Genomic DNA, 21070 nt, shown 5'->3' on the forward strand with positions numbered 1-21070 from the left:
AAGGAAAAGATCTGGATGTCTGGATGGAGGCCAATGCAGAGATAAGACTAAAACACTAATATTGTCTTACTCCAGCGTGTTACCATAGGAACAGCAGGAGAGATGCAAAAGACTACAAAGATGATCAATCTAGAGAGAGAGAGCAGGAGGAAGAGGGACACGTAAGTGCCCTGAGAATGCACCCTCTCTCTCCCCCCTCTCTCTCCCTCTTTCTCTCTCCCTCCCTCTCCCTCTTTCCCGCTCTCTTCCTCTTTCTCTCTCTCCCGCTCTCTCTCCCCATCTCTCTCCCTCTCTCTCTCTCCCTCTTTCTCTCTCTCCCGCTCTCTCCCTCTCCCCATCCCTCTCCCTCTCTCTCTCTCCCTCTTTCTCACTCTCCCTCTTTCTCTCTCTCTCTCTCTCTCGTCTATCAGAGCAATCACTCTGCTAATGACCTCTCACTGTCTTTCTATCTCACCCTCCCTCTGTCTCTCTCTCTCTCTCCCTCCCATCGCTACTTCTCTCTGTCTTTCCTTCTCTCTTCCCTCTCTTTCTACCCCCCCCCTCTCAATCTCACCAACCTCAGTAATCAGTGGGCCATTAAACAAGTCAGGAGAGCAAACAGCACTTTATTCTGACCAGCCACTTGCCTTAGACCACCTCCTTCTGCCTCTCTCTGCCGCTCTCTCTCTCTGCCTCTCTCTTTCTCTCTCTCTCTCTCTGCCTCTCTCTCTCACTCTCTCTCTGCCTCCCTCTACCGCTCTCTCTCTCTCTGCCTATCTCTGTCTCTCTCTTTCTCTCTCTCTTTCTGCCTCTCTCTCTCTCTGCCTCTCTCTCTCACTCTCTCTCTGCCTCCCTCTACCGCTCTCTCTCTCTCTGCCTATCTCTGTCTCTCTCTTTCTCTCTCTCTTTCTGCCTCTCTCTCTCTCTGCCGCTCTCTCTCTCTGCCTCTCTCTTTCTCTCTCTCTCTCTGCCTCTCTCTTTCTCTCTCTCTCTCTCTGCCTCTCTCTCTCACTCTCTCTCTGCCTCCCTCTACCGCTCTCTCTCTCTCTGCCTATCTCTGTCTCTCTCTTTCTCTCTCTCTTTCTGCCTCTCTCTCTCTCTGCCTCTCTCTCTCACTCTCTCTCTGCCTCTCTCTTTCTCTCTCTCTCTCTGCCTCTCTCTCTCTGCCTCTGCCTCTCTCTGCTTCTTCTCTCGTTCCTCAACCCCCTCTCCTCCCTCTCTCCTTTCTTCTGTCATCTCCTATCTTCGCTCCTCTCCTCCCTCTCTTTTCCCTCTACCCCCTCTCCATTTCTCCCTCTCTCTCCCTCGCAGTCCTCCCTCTCTCTCAGCCTTCTCTCACTCCCCCTCCTCTCTCTAACTGCCTGCTTTGTGAGGGATGAGGTCATTCCGTTTCCATCCCGCTGTGTTAAACTAGTGCTAACAAGTTGCACAATTCCACAACATGTTCTGTACATTAAGATATACATCAGTCAGCCAGTCGGTGCAGTGCGGTGGGCAGCCCAGCCCAGCCACATAAAGGGCCTTTTATTCAGGCTCTCTGAGACTCCAGCGCTGCTCTGCTCTGCTCCTACAGGTTCAGACCTAGCAGCTTTGATTCCACACGCACGCACGCACGCACGCACGCACGCACCCACACACACACACACACACACACACACACACACACACACACACACACACACACACACACACACACACACACACACAAAATGATGAAATCCGCACGGAGACTTTAAAACAAGCGCAGCTTTTTGTTGGCACGGCCAAGTGGAAAAGAGAACGGTATAAAACATTGAGCATGTATCTGTGTGTGGAAGGGTGTGTGTGTGTGTGTTTTTATTATTCAGGTGTATTTAGTGTGTGTATGTGTGTGTTGGTGAGGATTGAGACTCACCAGTTTGGCCTCAGAGTGCATGGAGGGTCCGTGAGGAGAGGAACAGGAGCTGGGATGGTTGGGGCCCTGCATACCCATCATACTGGAACACATAGACATCTGCCTCTCCATCTGAGGACCACAACAATATATCACACTACGGCAACACACACACACACACACACACACACACACACACACACACACACACACACACACACACACACTTATCAAGGAGACATGTGGTGTGTGTGTCTGACAAAGACAGTGCTATTAACAGACACACACCCTGGTAGTAGCTTCCTGTTTTAACTCCCTCACTGCTGGGCTAGCTTCCTGTTTTAATTCCCTCACTGCTGGGCTGGCTTCCTGTTTTAATTCCCTCACTGCTGGGCTAGCTTCCTGTTTTAATTCCCTCACTGCTGGGCTGGCTTCCTGTTTTAACTCCCTCACTGCTGGGCTGGCTTCCTGTTTTAACTCCCTCACTGCTGGGCTGGCTTCCTGTTTTAACTCCCTCACTACTGGGCTGGCTTCCTGTTTTAACTCCCTCACTGCTGGGCTGGCTTCCTGCTTTAACTCCCTCACTGCTGAGCTGGCTTCCTGTTTTAACTCCCTCACTGCTGGGCTGGCTTCCTGCTTTAACTCTGTCACTGCTGGGCTGGCTTCCTGTTTTAACTCCCTCAATGCTGGGCTCGCTTCCTGTGTTACCTCCCTCACTGCTAGTTTGGCTTCCTGTTTGTGTGTTTTCTGGTCAGCTCTAGTTGTCACATGCATGCTGTCTGTGGTTGTTTGTATGGGTTCTCTGTGTGTGGTTGTTTCTATGGGTGATGTGTGATACAGGGTCAGATGTTTAATAGTTAAAGTGGGGGTTAAAAATTGTTAAAGTGGTGATTAAAGGGGACCCACACACACACCCCACTAACCCTCCCAACAACCCCCACCCCCCTGATGACCCCCACTACCCCACTAACCCTCCCAACAACCCCCCACCCCTGTGATGACCCCCACTACCCCACTAACCCTCTGAACAACCCCCCCACCCCCCTGATGTCCCCCACTACCCCACTAACCCTCCCAACAACCCCCCCCCCCCACCCCCCTGATGTCCCCCACTACCCCAACAACCCCCCACCCCCCGATGACCCCCACTACCCCTGATGCACCTCTCCCCGTCCACAGAGGCCCAGCCCCAGAACCCCTCCACACAACCTTAATTGCTCTAAGTGTGTTTTGTGTATAAATATCACCCAAACCTGCACCCCTTTCCTGACCCGTCAATCTTCCTCCAGAAAGGCTTAGCTCCTAATTTAATAAACATGGGAGGTTTTTTCCACACCATAAACACAGCCTGTCTTGTGTTACCATGAGAACATATGTGGTATCATTAGAATTATGATACGGGGAGCTTTCTCAGAGTTGTTATCATTCTCTGTCTGTCTCCCACTACTGCACCGACCTTAAATCTCATTGGCTTGATTAGAATATATTCGGAGATGAAGAGCCAGCATCTGAAAGCCACACTGCAGGAGATGTTCGTTTGGATAAATAGTGATGAATCATTTATATGGTGGGAAATACGTGGGAAAACCCACAGATATTACAGACTGAAAGAGGGGAGGAGATATGTGTGTGTGTGTGTGTGTGTGTGTGTGTGTGTGTGTGTGTGTGTGTGTGTGTGTGTGTGTGTGTGTGTGTGTGTGTGTGTGTGTGTGTGTGTGTGTGTGTGTGTGTGTGTGTGTGTGTGTGTGTGTGTGTACATCAGTGGAGGCTCCTCAGAGGAGGAAGGGGAGGATCATCCTCCTCAGTGAATTTCATAAAAATAAAAATGGTAAAAAATGTAAACGTTATCCCTTTTAGATAAAACTATACTAAATATATTCACGTCACCAAATAATTGATTAAAACACACTAATTTGTAAAGAAGGTCTACAATAGCCTCAACAGCATTCTGTAGGGTAGAACCATGGTGTAGCCGGAGGACATCTAGCTTCCGTCCTCCTCTGGGTGCATTGAATTCAATACAAAACCAAGGAGGCTCATTGTTCTCACCCCCTTCCATAGACTTACATAGTAATTATGACAACTTCCAGAGGATGTCCTCCAACCTATCAGAGATCTTGCCGCTTGAACAGACATGTTGTCCACCCAATCAAATGATCAGAGAATGAATCTAGTACTGAAAGCATAAGCTACAGCTAGATAGCGCTGCAGTGCATTAAATGTGTAGTTGACTTAAAGAGAGTGAAAGACAATAGTTGAACAGTTTTGAACAAATTAATTTATTCCAATATGAAGGAGAATCAAGAGAGAATCATTTTTTTCCCACTTTCAGTTTCACTTACTTAGCTAGAAAATGCAGCTAGCTAGTTTAGCCTACTGAAACACCCTGCTCAAACAGAGGGATGCTATGTTAGCTAGCTGGCTATGGCTTTCCAACACAACACTGGAACTCTTCCAAGTCAAGGTTTTACTAATTTATTTACTGACTATACACTGTAATATTATTGCATGATTGTAGCAGGTTTACTAACACATTAGTTCTATTAGCTATGTTGACAAGGACATTACTTTAGCTAATATGGGGACAACGATGTAGGCTGTGTGTAGCGGTTTGGCTTGGAAAGGTGTTTACTCCTGGTCACGTATAGCTGATGTGTTGTGCATTGAAGTCCACAAGCGAAAGGAAGAGGTGAGAGCAGGAGAGCGCATGGATGTGAGAAGGAATACAACATGGCTGTGTGTTTACACGTGATCAGTGGTGTATTCATTCCGCCGATTCTGTTGAAAAACTTTCTAAACGGGAGCAAACGGAACAAAACGGGGATAAACATACTTGAATTTGTACAATAGAAAATCTAATTTTGTAACGAGGGTCGTACAAAGGGGACCAAGGCGCGGCGTGTAAAGTGCTCATATTTTACTTTAATGGAACACTAAATCAAAACAACAAAATGACCGTCAACAGTTCCGTCAGGTTACAAGGAACAAAACAGAAAACAACTACCCACAAACAACAAAGGAAAAACAGGCTGCCTAAGTATGGCTTCCAATCAGAGACAACGATAAACACCTGCCTCTGATTGGAAACCATACCCGGCCAAAACATAGAAAACCGAACATAGAACGCCCACCCACCTATAACACCCTGACCTAACTAAACAGAGAAAACACAGCTCTCCTAGGTCAGAGCGTGACACATTTACAACTGTTGGGACTAATGATTACATCCTATATTAGCTAGATGCAGGCAAGAGTGTGCAAGGGGGTACTGAATGTCACTGTCTGTCCATGTGTCACTGTCTGTCACATCAAATTTGTCTCTCGACCTGTGTGCACCTACGTTGTAATCTTTAATTCATAGGCTAGGTTGTAGCAACCTCATGATGGATATAGGGGAAATTAGAATATCATGTAGTAGCCTAAACCCATCACTGTTACATTGAACTGGGTGAATGGAATATGAATGACAGTCATCCAATATGCTGTAATAGAAATAAGACCATGCTCATGAAAAAAATCGTCCTCCCTCATCTTAAACGCCACTCACCACCACTGGTGTGCATGCGGGGGGTGTGTGTGTGGTGTGTGTGTGTACTCACAGGCATCAGTACAGAGGAGCCTTGCATGGTGGGGTCTGGCAGAGTTCCAGCCATGGAGGCAGGCAGTGGCTGTCTCTGTCTGTTCCGTAGGTGCAGTAGTGATGACAGGGAGCCAGGGACAGGCCTAGGCACACACACACACACACACACACACACACACACACACACACACACACACACACACACACACACACACACACACACACACACACACACACACACACACACACACACACACACACACACACACACAACACACACACACAACACACACACACACACACACACACACACACACACACACACACACACACACACACACACACACACACACACACACACACACACACACACACACACACACACACACACACACACACACACACACACACACACATACACACACACACATACACACACACACAGGACAGGGAAAGCGTATTAAACATCATCCGTGCTGAACACACGTTCCAAGTTCTTTAGAGAGATAATAAATCATGTGCATATCTTTATCATAAGAACATCACCACATAACAGCAATAGACACATTTGGTGTTGTAACAGACGTGTTACTTCACTTCAGGTTATGGGGAGTAGCAGGAACACTATTAGAGGGGTGGGGAGCAAACATACAAACACGCTTCTATCCACCTTGCAGGCAGCTTTTTCCATCCAGTCTTTAAATCAGTCCCAGTGTCCCAGTTCCAGCTTGTTTAGGGTTGGAGACATGTCAGTCTACATCCTCTCTGTAGTCTTTGGTGTATAGTTGTTTACACTTGAGGCTTTACAAATAAGACAGACAGTAAAGGATGCTGTACTCTCCCCTCCCCTCTTCTCTCTCTTCTCTCCTCTCCTTTCCTCTTCTCTCCTCTTCTCTCTCTTCTCTCCTCTCGCCTCCTCTCCTCTCGCCTCCTCTCCTCTCCTTTCCTCTCCTCACACCTCCTTTCCTTTCCTCTCCTCTCCTCTACTCTCCTCTCCTCTCCTCTCCTCTCACCTCCTCTCCTCTTCTTTCCTCTCCTCTCGCCTCCTCTTCTCTCTTTCTCCTCTCGCCTCCTCTCCTCTCGCCTCCTCTCCTCTCTCTTTTCTCCTCTCGCCTCCTCTCCTCTCGCCTCCTCTCCTCTCGCCTCCTTTCCTCTCCTCTCCTCTCCTCTCCTCTCCTCTCCTCTCCTCTCCTCTCCGCCTTCTCTCCTCTCCTTTCCTCTCCTCTTGCCTCCTCTTCTCTCTCTTTTCTCCTCTCGCCTCCTCTCCTCTCGCCTTCTCTCCTCTCGCCTCCTTTCCTCTCCTCTCGCCTCCTCTTCTCTCACCTCCTCTCCTCTCGCCTTCTCTCCACTCACCTCCTCTACTCTTGCCTTCTCTCCTCTCCTCTCACCTCCTATCCCCTTCTCTCCTCCTCTCCTCTCGCCTCCTCTCCTCTCGCCTCCTCTCGCCTTCTCTGCTCTCCAAAGCATTGACCGGGCTACTGAGTGGCGCAGCGGTCTAAGGCACTGCATCTCAGTGCTAGAGGCGTCACTACAGATCCTGGTTCGATTCCAGGGGGTATCACAACCGGCCGTGATTGGGAGTCCTATAGGGCGGTGAACAATTGGCCCAGCATCGTCCGGGTTAGGGGAGGGTTTGGCCGGGGTAGGTCGTCATTGTAAATAAGAATTTGTTCTTAGCTGACTTGTCTAGTTAAATAAAGGTAAAACAAAAATAAAATAAATAAAATAATCCTCTGCTCAGTAAAAGTACAGAGAGAACCTGGATGAAAACCTGCTCCAGAAAGTTCACCTTCCAACAGGACAACGACCCTAAGCACACAGCCAAGACAACGCAGGAGTGGCTTCGGGACAAGTCTCTGAATGTCCTTGAGTGGCCCAGTCAGAAGCCTAAGCCTGGACTTGAACCCGATCGAACATCTCTGGAGACCTGAAAATAGCTATGCAGCGACGCTCCCCATCCAACCTGACAGAGCTTGAGAGGATCGGAAGAGAAGAATGGGAGGAACTCCCCAAATAACTTCCAATGGGAATGTCTCTGTCCGTAATGTAACCACAGTGTGTGGACTGGCTGACAGGCCAGGCTGACAGGCCAATTCACAGTAGCACCCACATCAATAAATCACATGTAGGGATTAGGACCAGGCTAGAGGCTGGAGGCTGTATACTTACACTGCAGAACAAGGCTTGTTTCAGCCACTCACTCACTCACTCACTGGATGCTTCCCCAATGGCACCCTATTCCCTGTATAGTGCACTTCTTTTGACCATGGCCCATAGCCATTTGTGACGCATCCACTCACTCGCTCGCTCTGGACTGCAGCAAATGAACGATCAAACTATCCAGACCACTCTATCTGGGGTTGGTGGCGTGACATCATTTATACAACTGCCACCAAATCCCTGTTAGTAAGAACACTGGCTCCCAGCTGCCTGCTCTCCACTAGCTTAGCCTTCTACACCCGTCTCCTCATACAGTAGGCTAACCTTAGCTAACCTAGCCTACTACACCCATCTCCTCATACAGTAGGCTAACCTTAGCTAGCCTAGCCTACTACACCCGTCTCCTCATACAGTAGGCTAACCTTAGCTAGCCTAGCCTACTACACTCATCGTCTCATACAGAAGTCTACCTTAGCTAGCCTAGCCTACCACACCCATCTCCTCATACAGTAGGCTAACCTTAGGTAGCCTAGCCTACTAGAGCCGTCTCCTCATACAGAAGTCTAACCTTAGCTAGCCTAGCCTACTACACCGTCTCCTCATACAGTAGGCTAACCTTAGCTAGCCTAGCCTACTACACCAGTCTCCTCATACAGTAGGCTAACCTTAGCTAGCCTAGCCTACTACACCCGTCTCCTCATACAGTAGGCAAACCTTAGCTAGCCTAGCCTACTACACCCGTCTCCTCATACAGTAGGCTAACCTTAGCTAGCCTAGCCTACTACACCCGTCTCCTCATACAGTAGGCTAACCTTAGCTAGCCTAGCCTACTACACCAGTCTCCTCATACAGTAGGCTAACCTTAGCTAGCCTAGCCTTCTACACCCATCTCCTCATACAGTAGGCTAACCTTAGCTAGCCTAGCCTACTACACCCATCTCCTCATACAGTAGGCTAACCTTAGCTAACCTAGCCTACTACACCAGTCTCCTCATACAGAAGTCTAACCTACTTTGAGGAACCATCCATCCATCCTCTAGGCCTAATAACCATAACAACCAGTATTCATTGTGATTCTGCTACTCAGTGCTTTGGTAAAGGTCTATTTCCATGGACACTTGCCAACGACTGCTAACCAGAGACATTTAGGTTAGTGACGCTAAACGTCTGGATGTAATCGATGGGCCGCTCCATCCCGGCTGTGATTGAGGTAATAGCATAGAGTTAGTGTTAGCACTGGAGAATGATGGACAAATGGGGCTGTCGCTGAGCAAATGTTCCCCCACCTGAACAAATACCTGTATTTTCCCAGACCTAAATGTGTGCATTTACGCTCCAGACATTTAGATTACTGCACACACACACACACACACACACACACACACACACACACACACACACACACACACACACACACACACACACACACACACACACACACACACACACACACACACACACACACACACACAATTACGGTTGGGACGATATGTCATGTCTGTCCAACATTGTGATTCGTCACAATCACAACCATTCAGCAGCACATGTGACATGTGGCAGGGGGAAGGAGAGACTATGTGAAGGTAAACACTTCCACATGGGGAAAGGCATGTAGGTACAATGAGGCTGACATAGGACACACATTCAACATGTGCTGTGCTAGCTGTGTGATTGGGTTCGCCCCTTTGACAAACTGGCTGGGATTCATGTCCATAATGGCAGTTCTAATGAAATCAACATGTTTATTCAATTCTCTTCAAGGCCTTCTGGGCAAGACAAAACTGCATTAAGAAATGCTAATTTATAGCCTCCACCACAAAGCAACATTAAAGAAGCACTGGGTTCAGGTTTGCCAAAGTTCCAACGTGGCTCAATACACCGTCCCTGTACTGTACGGTCCCATCGCCACAAGCTGTAGCCACAACACAGGGCCATACCAATGTGTGTCTTTTTATGTATAAAGTGTGCTTACTTCTGTGTGTGTGTGTGTGTGTGTGTGTGTGTGTGTGTGTGTGTGTGTGTGTGTGTGTGTGTGTGTGTGTGTGTGTGTGTGTGTGTGTGTGTGTGTGTGACAGGCTGTGTCTCCACAGTGGGGATTGCTAATAGTGTGGGCAGCAGGCAGCAGGCCCCTTGGGACAGCAGGTACACTGTGGTCAGTCCTGACAATAGACTATCTCACGTTACTGAGGGCCTCTCCTCTCCTCTTCTCCATTTTCCTCTACTTTCCTCCTCTCCTCTCCTTCTGTCCTCCATACCTCCTCGCATCTCCTCCTCTTCTCTCCTGTCCACCTCTTCTCTCCTCCTCTCCCTTCTGTCCTCTTCTCCACCCCTCCTCTCCTCCTCTTCTCTCCACCCTCCTCTCCCCTACACCATGACATCACTGCTACACCTCACCTACCTGTCCCCCCCCTCTTTCTTTTATGATTCTCTATTCCTCTCTGTCCTCCCCACTGACACTGCCAGGTCTCTAGAAGTCTGTTCTAGAAGTCTGTTCTAGAAGTCTGTTCTAGAAGTTTGTTGTTGACTCCTCATGGTGCCTACTGTATGTCTGAGATCATATCAAACCACTATATATTACTGGGTCTAAGCTACAAATCCCAGGGTCAGCACAGCCACACACACACACACACACACACACACACACACACACACACACTGAGCTATACTGTCGTAGGCCGAGTACCATCTCCAACTCAAGCACTAGAGAGTGGAACACAAGAGACTTGGCAGCCGTCCAAGAGGAGGGAGGAGAATGGAGAGAGAGAGAGAGAGAGTGGGAGAGTGAGGGAGAGAGAGAGAGAGGGAGAGAGAGAGAGCGGGGGAGAGAGAGGGGGGGAGAGAGAGAGAGACAGAGCGAGAGAGAGAGGGAGAGAGGGGGAGAGAGAGAGAGAGAGAGAGAGAGGGAGAGAGAGAGAGAGAGAGAGAGAGAGAGAGAGAGAGAGAGAGAGAGAGAGAGCCCACTGACTCATATCCTTCCCTTCTGACTCTGCTCCAGTAATGATGTAATGCTCTTGGCTTCTCTCCCTCCCTCCCCCCACCCGCTGCATGCCTGCCTGCAACCAGCCTCCTCCCTCCCTCCTCTCTCCTGCTCTCTCTCACCCTCTTCTTCCTTACCTCTTTCTCTCTCCCTCTCTGCTTCCCCGATCTAACAGCGCTGCAGTCACTCCTGCACTCCTCTCATGTGTTGGGTGCTGGGTGAAGTCACTGCTAACTCTGGTAGACACAGCAGCGCAAAACTTTCAAATGTAACCAAAACAAGCCGGAGCCAAGTTCCAGGCGCTTGGGAGATGGTGGTGCGGGTCGTCATGGGAACGGAGGTAAACACAGGGAGAAAGAACGGCCTCAAACAGCTTGCAGCTGCCTGGCTCGCTGAGTAAACACTAGGCAGGACCTGCCCCTGATTTACTGCCTTTAATCACTGGCTTGGAGGAGAGTGTCATGGGGTTTGGACCAGGAAATAATACCAATCTGATCAAATAAATCAGACTAATGGCTTATGACACTGGCTGACTTTTATTAGTGAGGAGGAGAGGAGAAGAGAAGAGAGGAGAAGAAAAGTGAGGAGGAGAAGAGAAGAAAAAAGAAAAGAAGAGGAGAGAAGAGGAGAAGTGAAGAGGAGGAGAGAAGCGAAGAGAAGAGGAGAGGAGAGGAGAGGAGAGGAGAGGAGAGGAGAGGAGAGGAGAGGAGAGGAGAGGAAAAAATAAAAGAAGAGGAGGAGAGAAGACACTGTAGAATTCAGACAGGTTCAAGTCAGACAGGTAATTCCATCTCTATCTCTCCTCCACCATCATCAGAGACCTCTCTCTACCTCTCCTCCATCATCATCAGAGACCTCTCTCTACCTCTCCTCCACCATCATCAGAGACCTCTCTCTACCTCTCCTCCACCATCATCAGAGACCTCTCTCTACCTCTCCTCCACCATCATCAGAGACCTCTCTCTACCTCTCCTCCACCATCATCAGAGACCTCTCTCTACCTCTCCTCCACCATCATCAGAGACCTCTCTCTACCTCTCCTCCACCATCATCAGAGACCTCTCTCTACCTCTCCTCCACCATCATCAGAGACCTCTCTCTACCTCTCCTCCACCATCATCAGAGACCTCTCTCTACCTCTCCTCCACCATCATCAGAGACCTCTCTCTTCCTCTCCTCCATCCTTTTCTCATCTCTCTCTTCTTCTCTTTCATCCTCCATCTGATCACTCTTCCTCTCTTCCTCTCTCTCATCCTCCTCCTGATCCCTCTCTTGCTCTCTCCCAGTGTTCCTGAGAGCTGAGTGTGTGTGTGTGCGTTACAGTACAGTACAGTGCAGAAGGCAGAATGTGTGGTGGCCCCAGGGCAGAGATGACCTGCTGGAATGAGAGGGAACAGAGCCTGGGCGTTCCTCTCCAAATGCACTATTAAACCCACTGCAGTACACAATGAGCTCATCTTAATTCAGATCAGATGTACATCCTGCTGCCTCTCTCTCTTTCTACCCCTCTCTCTCTTTCTACCCCTCTCTCTCTTTCTACCCCTTTCTCTTTCTACCCCTCTCTCTCTCTCTCTGTCTCGACCCTCCCTCTCCCTACCCCTCTCTCTCTCTTTCTACCCCTCTCTCTCTTTCTACCCCTTTCTCTTTCTACCCCTCTCTCTCTCTCTCTGTCTCGACCCTCCCTCTCCCTACCCCTCTCTCTCTCTTTCTACCCCTCTCTCTCTTTCTACCCCTTTCTCTTTCTACCCCTCTCTCTCTCTCTCTGTCTCGACCCTCCCTCTCCCTACCCCTCTCTCTCTCTTTCTACCCCTCTCTCTCTTTCTACCCCTCTCTCTCTTTCTACCCCTCTCGCTTTCTACCCCTCTCTCTCTTTCTGTCTCGACCCCCCCTCTCCCTACCCCTCTCTCTCTCTCACTACCCCTCTCTCTCTACCTCTCTGTCTCTCTCCTTCTCTCTCTCTCTCTCTCTACCCCTCTCTCTCCTACCCCTCTCTCTCTTTCTACACCTCTCTCTCTTTCTACCCCTCTCTCGCTTTCTACCCCTCTCTCTCTTTCTACCCCTCTCTCTCTTTCTACCCCTCTCTCTCTTTCTACCCCTCTCTCTCTTTCTACCCCTCTCTCTCTTTCTACCCCTCTCTCTCTTTCTACCCCTCTCTCTTTCTACCCCTCTCTCGCTCTCTGTCTCGACCCCCCCCTCCCTACCCCTCTCTCTCTCTCACTACCCCTCTCTCTCTACCTCTCTGTCTCTCTCCTTCTCTCTCTCTCTCTCTCTCTACCCCTCTCTCTCCTTCTCTATCTCTCGACCCCCCCTCTCTCTACCCCTCTCTCTCCAACTACCCCTCTCTCTCTACCTCTCTGTCTCTCTCCTTCTCTCTCTCTCTACCCCTCTCTCTCCCTCTCTCTCTCTACCCCTTTCTCTCCTTACCTCTCTCTCCCTCCCTCTCTCTACCCCTCTCTCTCTCTACCCCTCTCTCGCTCTCTACCTGACTCCCTCTCCCTCCCTCTCTACCCCTCTTTCTCTCGCTCTCTAGCTCTCTCTACCTCTCCCACTCTACCCCTCTCTCGCTCTCTACCTCCCTCCCTCTCTACCCCTCTCTCTCGCTCTCTAGCTCTCTCTACCTCTCCCACTCTACCCCTCTCTCTCCCTCTCTCTCTCTACCTCTCCCTCTCTACCCCTCTCTCTCTCCCTACCCCCCTCTCTCTTTGTCTCTGTCTCTCTCTACCTCTCTCTACCTCTCCCTCTCTACCCCTCTCTCTCTCTCTCTCTCTCTCTCTCTCTCATTTACCTTGTTTCTAACACTCCCTCCCCCTCTCTTTCTGTCATACCCCACTCTCTCTTCCCTCTCCCTGCCTGTTGCTCTACTGTACCTCTATCTCTCTCTATCTCTCTCTCTCTCGCTCTCTCTCCACTCATTTGATCTCTCTCTCTCTCTCTCTCTCTCTACTGTACATTCTAAGGTCAGGTCACCACAACACAGTGGTTCATCCATCCATGTCCTGCTGCCAAGCAGATGGTAAGGGCATGGCATGGGTAGGCAGGGTCAGGAGGTCAAATCAGCCCATGAATTGTCTACATCCCAAATGGCACCCTATATAGTTTACTAATTTAAGGCTCTGCTCAAAAGTAGTGCACTATATAGGGAATAGGGTGCCATTTGGGACACAGACATTCTGTGGCAGTTCAGTTCCCCTGGTCTGGTCTCAAGGTGGACCTCCCTCCCCTGGTCTGGTCTCAAGGTGGACCTCCCTCCCCTGGTCTGGTCTCAAGGTGGACCTCCCTCCCCTGGTCTGGTCTCAAGGTGGACCTCCCTCCCTTGGTCTGGTCTCAAGGTGGACCTCCCTCCCCTGGTCTGGTCTCAAGGTGGACCTCCCTCCCCTGGTCTGGTCTCAAGGTGGACCTCCCTCCCCTGGTCTGGTCTCAAGGTGGACCTCCCTCCCCTGGTCTGGTCTCAAGGTGGACCTCCCTCCCCTGGTCTGGTCTCAAGGTGGACCTCCCTCCCCTGGTCTGGTCCCAAGGTGGACCTCCCTCCCCTGGTCTGGTCTCAAGGTGGACCTCCCTCCCCTGGTCTGGTCTCAAGGTGGACCTCCCTCCCCTGGTCTGGTCCCAAGGTGGACCTCCCTCCCCTGGTCTGGTCTCAAGGTGGACCTCCCTCCCCTGGTCTGGTCTCAAGGTGGACCTCCCTCCCCTGGTCTGGTCCCAAGGTGGACCTCCCTCCCCTGGTCTGGTCCCAAGGTGGACCTCCCTCCCCTGGTCTGGTCTCAAGGTGGACCTCCCTCCCCTGGTCTGGTCTCAAGGTGGACCTCCCTCCCCTGGTCTGGTCTCAAGGTGGACCTCCCTCCCTTGGTCTGGTCCCAAGGTGGACCTCCCTCCCCTGGTCTGGTCTCAAGGTGGACCTCCCTCCCCTGGTCTGGTCTCAAGGTGGACCTCCCTCCCCTGGTCTGGTCTCAAGGTGGACCTCCCTCCCCTGGTCTGGTCTCAAGGTGGACCTCCCCTGGTCTGGTCCCAAGGTGGACCTCCCTCCCCTGGTCTGGTCTCAAGGTGGACCTCCCTCCCCTGGTCTGGTCTCAAGGTGGACCTCCCTCCCCTGGTCTGGTCTCAAGGTGGACCTCCCTCCCCTGGTCTGGTCTCAAGGTGGACCTCCCTCCCCTGGTCTGGTCTCAAGGTGGACCTCCCTCCCCTGGTCTGGTCTCAAGGTGGACCTCCCTCCCCTGGTCTGGTCCCAAGGTGGACCTCCCTCCCCTGGTCTGGTCCCAAGGTGGACCTCCCTCCCCTGGTCTGGTCTCAAGGTGGACCTCCCTCCCCTGGTCTGGTCTCAAGGTGGACCTCCCTCCCCTGGTCTGGTCTCAAGGTGGACCTCCCTCCCTTGGTCTGGTCTCAAGATGGACCTCCCTCCCCTGGTCTGGTCTCAAGGTGGACCTCCCTCCCCTGGTCTGGTCTCAAGGTGGACCTCCCTCCCCTGGTCTGGTCTCAAGGTGGACCTCCCTCCCCTGGTCTGGTCTCAAGGTGGACCTCCCTCCCCTGGTCTGGTCTCAAGGTGGACCTCCCTCCCCTGGTCTGGTCTCAAGGTGGACCTCCCTCCCCTGGTCTGGTCTCAAGGTGGACCTCCCCTGGTCTGGTCCCAAGGTGGACCTCCCTCCCCTGGTCTGGTCTCAAGGTGGACCTCCCTCCCCTGGTCTGGTCTCAAGGTGGACCTCCCTCCCCTGGTCTGGTCTCAAGGTGGACCTCCCTCCCCTGGTCTGGTCTCAAGGTGGACCTCCCCTGGTCTGGTCCCAAGGTGGACCTCCCTCCCCTGGTCTGGTCTCAAGGTGGACCTCCCTCCCCTGGTCTGGTCTCAAGGTGGACCTCCCTCCCTTGGTCTGGTCCCAAGGTGGACCTCCCTCCCTTGGTCTGGTCTCAAGGTGGACCTCCCTCCCCTGGTCTGGTCTCAAGGTGGACCTCCCTCCCCTGGTCTGGTCTCAAGGTGGACCTCCCTCCCCTGGTCTGGTCTCAAGGTGGACCTCCCTCCCCTGGTCTGGTCTCAAGGTGGACCTCCCTCCCTTGGTCTGGTCTCAAGGTGGACCTCCCTCCCCTGGTCTGGTCTCAAGGTGGACCTCCCTCCCCTGGTCTGGTCTCAAGGTGGACCTCCCTCCCTTGGTCTGGTCTCAAGGTGGACCTCCCTCCCCTGGTCTGGTCTCAAGGTGGACCTCCCTCCCCTGGTCTGGTCTCAAGGTGGACCTCCCTCCCCTGGTCTGGTCTCAAGGTGGACCTCCCTCCCCTGGTCTGGTCTCAAGGTGGACCTCCCTCCCTTGGTCTGGTCTCAAGGTGGACCTCCCTCCCCTGGTCTGGTCTCAAGGTGGACCTCCCTCCCCTGGTCTGCTCTCAAGGTGGACCTCCCTCCCCTGGTCTGGTCTCAAGGTGGACCTCCCTCCCCTGGTCTGGTCTCAAGGTGGACCTCCCTCCCCTGGTCTGGTCTCAAGGTGGACCTCCCTCCCCTGGTCTGGTCTCAAGGTGGATCTCCCTCCCCTGGTCTGGTCTCAAGGTGGACCTCCCCTGGTCTGGTCCCAAGGTGGACCTCCCTCCCCTGGTCTGGTCCCAAGGTGGACCTCCCTCCCCTGGTCTGGTCTCAAGGTGGACCTCCCTCCCCTGGTCTGGTCTCAAGGTGGACCTCCCTCCCCTGGTCTGGTCTCAAGGTGGACCTCCCTCCCTTGGTCTGGTCCCAAGGTGGACCTCCCTCCCCTGGTCTGGTCTCAAGGTGGACCTCCCTCCCTTGGTCTGGTCTCAAGGTGGACCTCCCTCCCCTGGTCTGGTCTCAAGGTGGACCTCCCTCCCCTGGTCTGGTCTCAAGGTGGACCTCCCTCCCTTGGTCTGGTCTCAAGGTGGACCTCCCTCCCCTGGTCTGGTCTCAAGGTGGACCTCCCTCCCCTGGTCTGGTCTCAAGGTGGACCTCCCTCCCCTGGTCTGGTCTCAAGGTGGACCTCCCTCCCCTGGTCTGGTCTCAAGGTGGACCTCCCTCCCTTGGTCTGGTCTCAAGGTGGACCTCCCTCCCCTGGTCTGGTCTCAAGGTGGACCTCCCTCCCCTGGTCTGCTCTCAAGGTGGACCTCCCTCCCCTGGTCTGGTCTCAAGGTGGACCTCCCTCCCCTGGTCTGGTCTCAAGGTGGACCTCCCTCCCCTGGTCTGGTCTCAAGGTGGACCTCCCTCCCCTGGTCTGGTCTCAAGGTGGATCTCCCTCCCCTGGTCTGGTCTCAAGGTGGACCTCCCTCCCCTGGTCTGGTCTCAAGGTGGACCTCCCTCCCCTGGTCTGGTCTCAAGGTGGACCTCCCTCCCCTGGTCTGGTCTCAAGGTGGATCTCCCTCCCTGGTCTGGTCTCAAGGTGGACCTCCCTCCCCTGGTCTGGTCCCAAGGTGGACCTCCCTCCCTTGGTCTGGTCTCAAGGTGGACCTCCCTCCCCTGGTCTGGTCCCAAGGTGGACCTCCCTCCCCTGGTCTGGTCCCAAGGTGGACCTCCCTCCCCTGGTCTGGTCTCAAGGTGGACCTCCCTCCCCTGGTCTGGTCTCAAGGTGGACCTCCCTCCCCTGGTCTGGTCTCAAGGTGGACCTCCCTCCCTTGGTCTGGTCCCAAGGTGGACCTCCCTCCTACTTATCTCCCTGATTGTGTAAATGCAATGTAATTATCAACAATAATACAGGAAGTGTGGCTGAAGCAGCCAGGGGTCACAAGGTCAGATCCTGGACAATGAAAACATGAGAAGAACCCCTGGTCGTTAGTTATTGTGACCGGGACCTCCACTTCCCCCCTCCGACACCAACACACAACGGGCCGCAGGATAACAGTGTCTAGCGTTGTCTTATCTACAGATAGATGGAAAACAGTGTACAGTAGGAGTGTTGACCACACAAAGACCCTAGAAATCCTATTCTATTAGGATGAGGTCTATATGTCATTCTGGTGAATTCTATGTACTTAAAGCCACGCCCACTCTGTAAGATGTGTTTATTATTAAAGCGTTGGCCCGGCCCATCAATAAAAATGTAAACAATGGAGAAATATTCCACATCTTCCAGCTTTTTGGCACAACTGAAGTTGTAGCAGGAAGGAAGAGGATTTCAGTTCACACATGATGGAGTCATCGTGAATCACTCTTCAAGTACTTAATAGTCCACAGTGTAAATGTAGCTTATCACAGGCAGTGGTGTGATACAGACTGTATAACATGGTTCTCCATTTAGCTAAAGGTCAGGGGTCATATGGAATGACTAAACACTAATACCAAATGTTACTTTATCCAGCTGGTCTTGTATGGATAAATAGAAACACCTACTTCAGTGTTTCTATATATTTTGCAATACACATAAGATCATATTCCATGAAAAAACAAAGCAAGTCAAAGCCTGATATATTCTCATAGTGTACCCTACAGCCGAGCGTGAGACTGATGAAAACGCTTGGGGCTATTTCAGTGGTGAACTTCCCTTCTAGAAATAGGCTGACCACAAGATGCTGCAGCCGGGTGTGAACATAAAGTGTGAACATAAAGTGTGAACATAAACATGTATCTGAAACTACATGTGAAAAAAAAGCTCAGAGTCATTTTCTTCACTGCTCTTCCGTTCGTGTTGCTCCAAGTTTCACTGAGCTGAGCTGCATACCTGCTGATAAACCAGTTCCATCTTCTATGAGGGAAACACCCAGACCTTTCTTCTGATGTGCTACTCATCTCACCATGCACTTAGTATCCACATTTGACCTCAACAGACCAACTCTGCATTTAGAGAAATAAAAAGGAGAAATGTCACCTCTGATATTCTGCTGCGCTTCAAAAAGATGTCAGTAATAAATATAGAATGGCAAGTTCCAAACGTCAAACAAGAGAAACAGTCATCCTTTACGTTTCATGACTGGAGGTCAAGGGGATATCTCACACACTACTTCTCTGTATGAATGAGTCTAGTGTGTCTCTGTGTGTGTGTCTCTGTGTGTGTGTGTGTGTGTGTGTGTGTGTGTGTGTGTGTGTGTGTGTGTGTGTGTGTGTGCGTGTGTGTGCTTGCGTGTGTGCGTGTGTGCGTGTGTGTGCTTGCGCGTGTGCGTGTGTGTGTGTGTGTGTGTGTGTGTGTGTGTGTGTGTGCGTGCGTGTGCTTGCGTGTGTGTGTGTGTGTGTGTGTGTGTGCGCGTGTGTGTGCTTGTGTGTGTGTGCGTATGTGTGCGCATGTGTGTGCTTGCGTGTGTGTGTGCTTGCGTGTGTGTGTGCGTGTGTGTGTGCGTGTGTGCGCGTGTGTGCGTGTGTGTGCACGTGTGTGTGCGTGTGTGTGTGTGTGTGCGTGTGTGTGTGTTGCGTGTGTGCATGTGTGCGCATGTGTGTGTCTGTGTGTCTGTGTGTGTGTGCGTGTGTGCGCGTGTGTGTGTGCGTGTGTGTGTGCACGTGTGTGTGGTGTGTGTGTGTGTGTGTGTGTGTGTGTGTGTGTGTGTGTGTGTGTGTGTGTGTGTGCGTGTGTGTCTGTGTGTCTGTGTGCGTATGTGCGTGTGTGTCTGTGTGTCTGTGTGCGTGTGTGCTGTGTGTGCGTGTGTGTGTCTCTCTGCGTGTGTGTGTGTCTCTGTGTGTGTGTGTGTGTGTGTGTGTGTGTGTGCGCGTTTGTGTGCTTGCGTGTATGTGTGCGTGTGTGTGTGTGTGCGCGTGTGTGTGCGCATGTGTGCATGTGTGTCTGTGCGCGTGTGTGTGCGTGTGTGTCTGTGTGTGTGTGCGTGTGCATGTGTGCGCGTGTGTGCGTGTGTGTGCACGTGTGCATGTGTGCGCGTGTGTGTGTGCGTGTGCGCGTGTGTGCGCGTGTGTGTGTGTGCGCGTGTGTGCACGTGTGTGTGTGTGTGTGTGTGTGTGTGTGCGCGCTAATAATAACAGATTACTTTGATAACAAAATGACCCCAGTTAAGATTCGTTTTATGCCAGTGTGCTGCAATAACTTCTCACAACTTCTGGGAAGTGTTTCACAATTAGTTTTCATTCCAAAACAATAACAGTCAGTCAGCTTATTGGTTAAAGAATAGTTTTTGCTCTGAATTAATCAGTTTAAAATAGACAAAAGACAATTTGACCGTGAAAATCATTAAGGAAAGCAAAAAAACATACAGGGATAATATATCCGACTAGCAATGATTACAGTCAAATACAACCTTAAACAATAAGCACTTGTCTGTACCAGCTTGGATTCCTGGATAGGGAACAATACCACTGGAAAGATTCCTATGTATTATAAATAGGAGGTTAATTGATGACTGAACCTAATACCACATCTGAAATCAGAGCTGATTGAGAAGCCAGTTGTTGTCAGGTTCACTGAGCTGCATGCCTGGTGAAGTTCATTAGGTTTCAATCATGAGGTAACCTACTCATCCAGACGTTTGGATATTGTTGCCAGTGCCGTTGTGTCCCGCCCATCCCCGTCCCCACACACACCTCCCTTTTCTGTGAGTCAAAAGGTTCTGGTCCCATTACAATGCTGTATCTATCTTGGTTGACCAGCTATGTCTAACACATTTAGCCCTGACAAAAGGCAGAGAGCATTCAGAAATCCGTCGGACACCCCTTTGCCTTTGTATGATAATGATAGCCATGACATTAAGATATTTTTTCTGAAGGCCTGGTTTTAACACTGGTTTCTGTCAGTGGTGTTCTCTAAGGTTTGTGTTCAAGGACTCTCCTGTCAGAGAGAGAGAGAGAGAGACAGACAGAGGGAGGGAGGGAGGGAGGGAGGGAGGGAGGGAGGGAGGGAGGGAGGGAGGGAGCAGGAGGGAGGGAGGGAGGGAGGGAGGGAGGGAGGGAGGGAGGGAGGGGACGGACGTTGTCCTCCTCAGGTTTCATAGCTGCAGGCCCAGCTCAAACCTAAAGTAAATTGACTTGAGGAAAGCCAATCTTAATTGATTCCAAGCCTCAAAGCTCTTTAGTAAACATTGTGGAGCAATGAAAATGACTTGTTATCCTAATTCATTGGACGCTCTACGCCTCGCGCTCGGCAGAGCCCAGGGCCCAGATGTGGGCCAGCCCAGCTGGGATTAGACTCATTCTGTACTGGCTGGTGATCTCTCTTCCTCTAGTCAAATCTCCGCTCTCTAAAGGAGCGCTGTGAGAAGATCATTTCGGGATTAAAGCTTTGTAGGGCTCAGCAACAACAACAACACAACAACACCAACAACAACATAGGACAAGGACCTGTTTAGGTTCAGGTTATATCTGAACCAGAATGTGGTTTCACAATCCTACAATGAAAAATACAGATAAATAACTAACTTGTGATATTTCCAACCAAATTTAGTGTCACATACAAGCTGACAGATACTGCACACGGGACAACGGGGGGTTTTCAGTGTGCAGCACCAGAGTGGAACCCCATTGACCTCCAGTACTTTGTTCTGTTGTGATGAACACTGGGTCTGTGTGTAACCACACCAGCATGTGTGTGGTTTAGCCTAGCTAGCAGAGCAGCAGCCGCTGTGGGGACAGGAAGTTCCTGTTGAGAGACCTCATGCATGGAGG

At 51.4% G+C, this 21070-nt stretch overlaps 1 protein-coding gene across 1 annotated transcript in view; it reads right to left on the bottom strand.

Annotated features, from left to right (window-relative positions):
* LOC106573409 (cyclic AMP-responsive element-binding protein 5) overlaps positions 1–21070 on the bottom strand; it is an 89590-nt gene that overhangs the window by 40794 nt on the left and 27726 nt on the right. Inside the window, exons 6-7 of the mRNA XM_082975825.1 lie at positions 5452–5575; positions 1874–1984 (exon numbers count right to left, since the gene is read on the bottom strand). Of these exons, the coding sequence (XP_082831951.1) occupies positions 1874–1984; positions 5452–5575 (235 nt within the window). The remainder of the gene's footprint in view (positions 1–1873; positions 1985–5451; positions 5576–21070) is intronic.

This window comes from Salmo salar, chromosome 05 (genome assembly GCF_965601325.2).
Source record: "Salmo salar chromosome 05, fSalSal1, whole genome shotgun sequence".
NCBI lineage: Eukaryota > Metazoa > Chordata > Actinopteri > Salmoniformes > Salmonidae > Salmo > Salmo salar.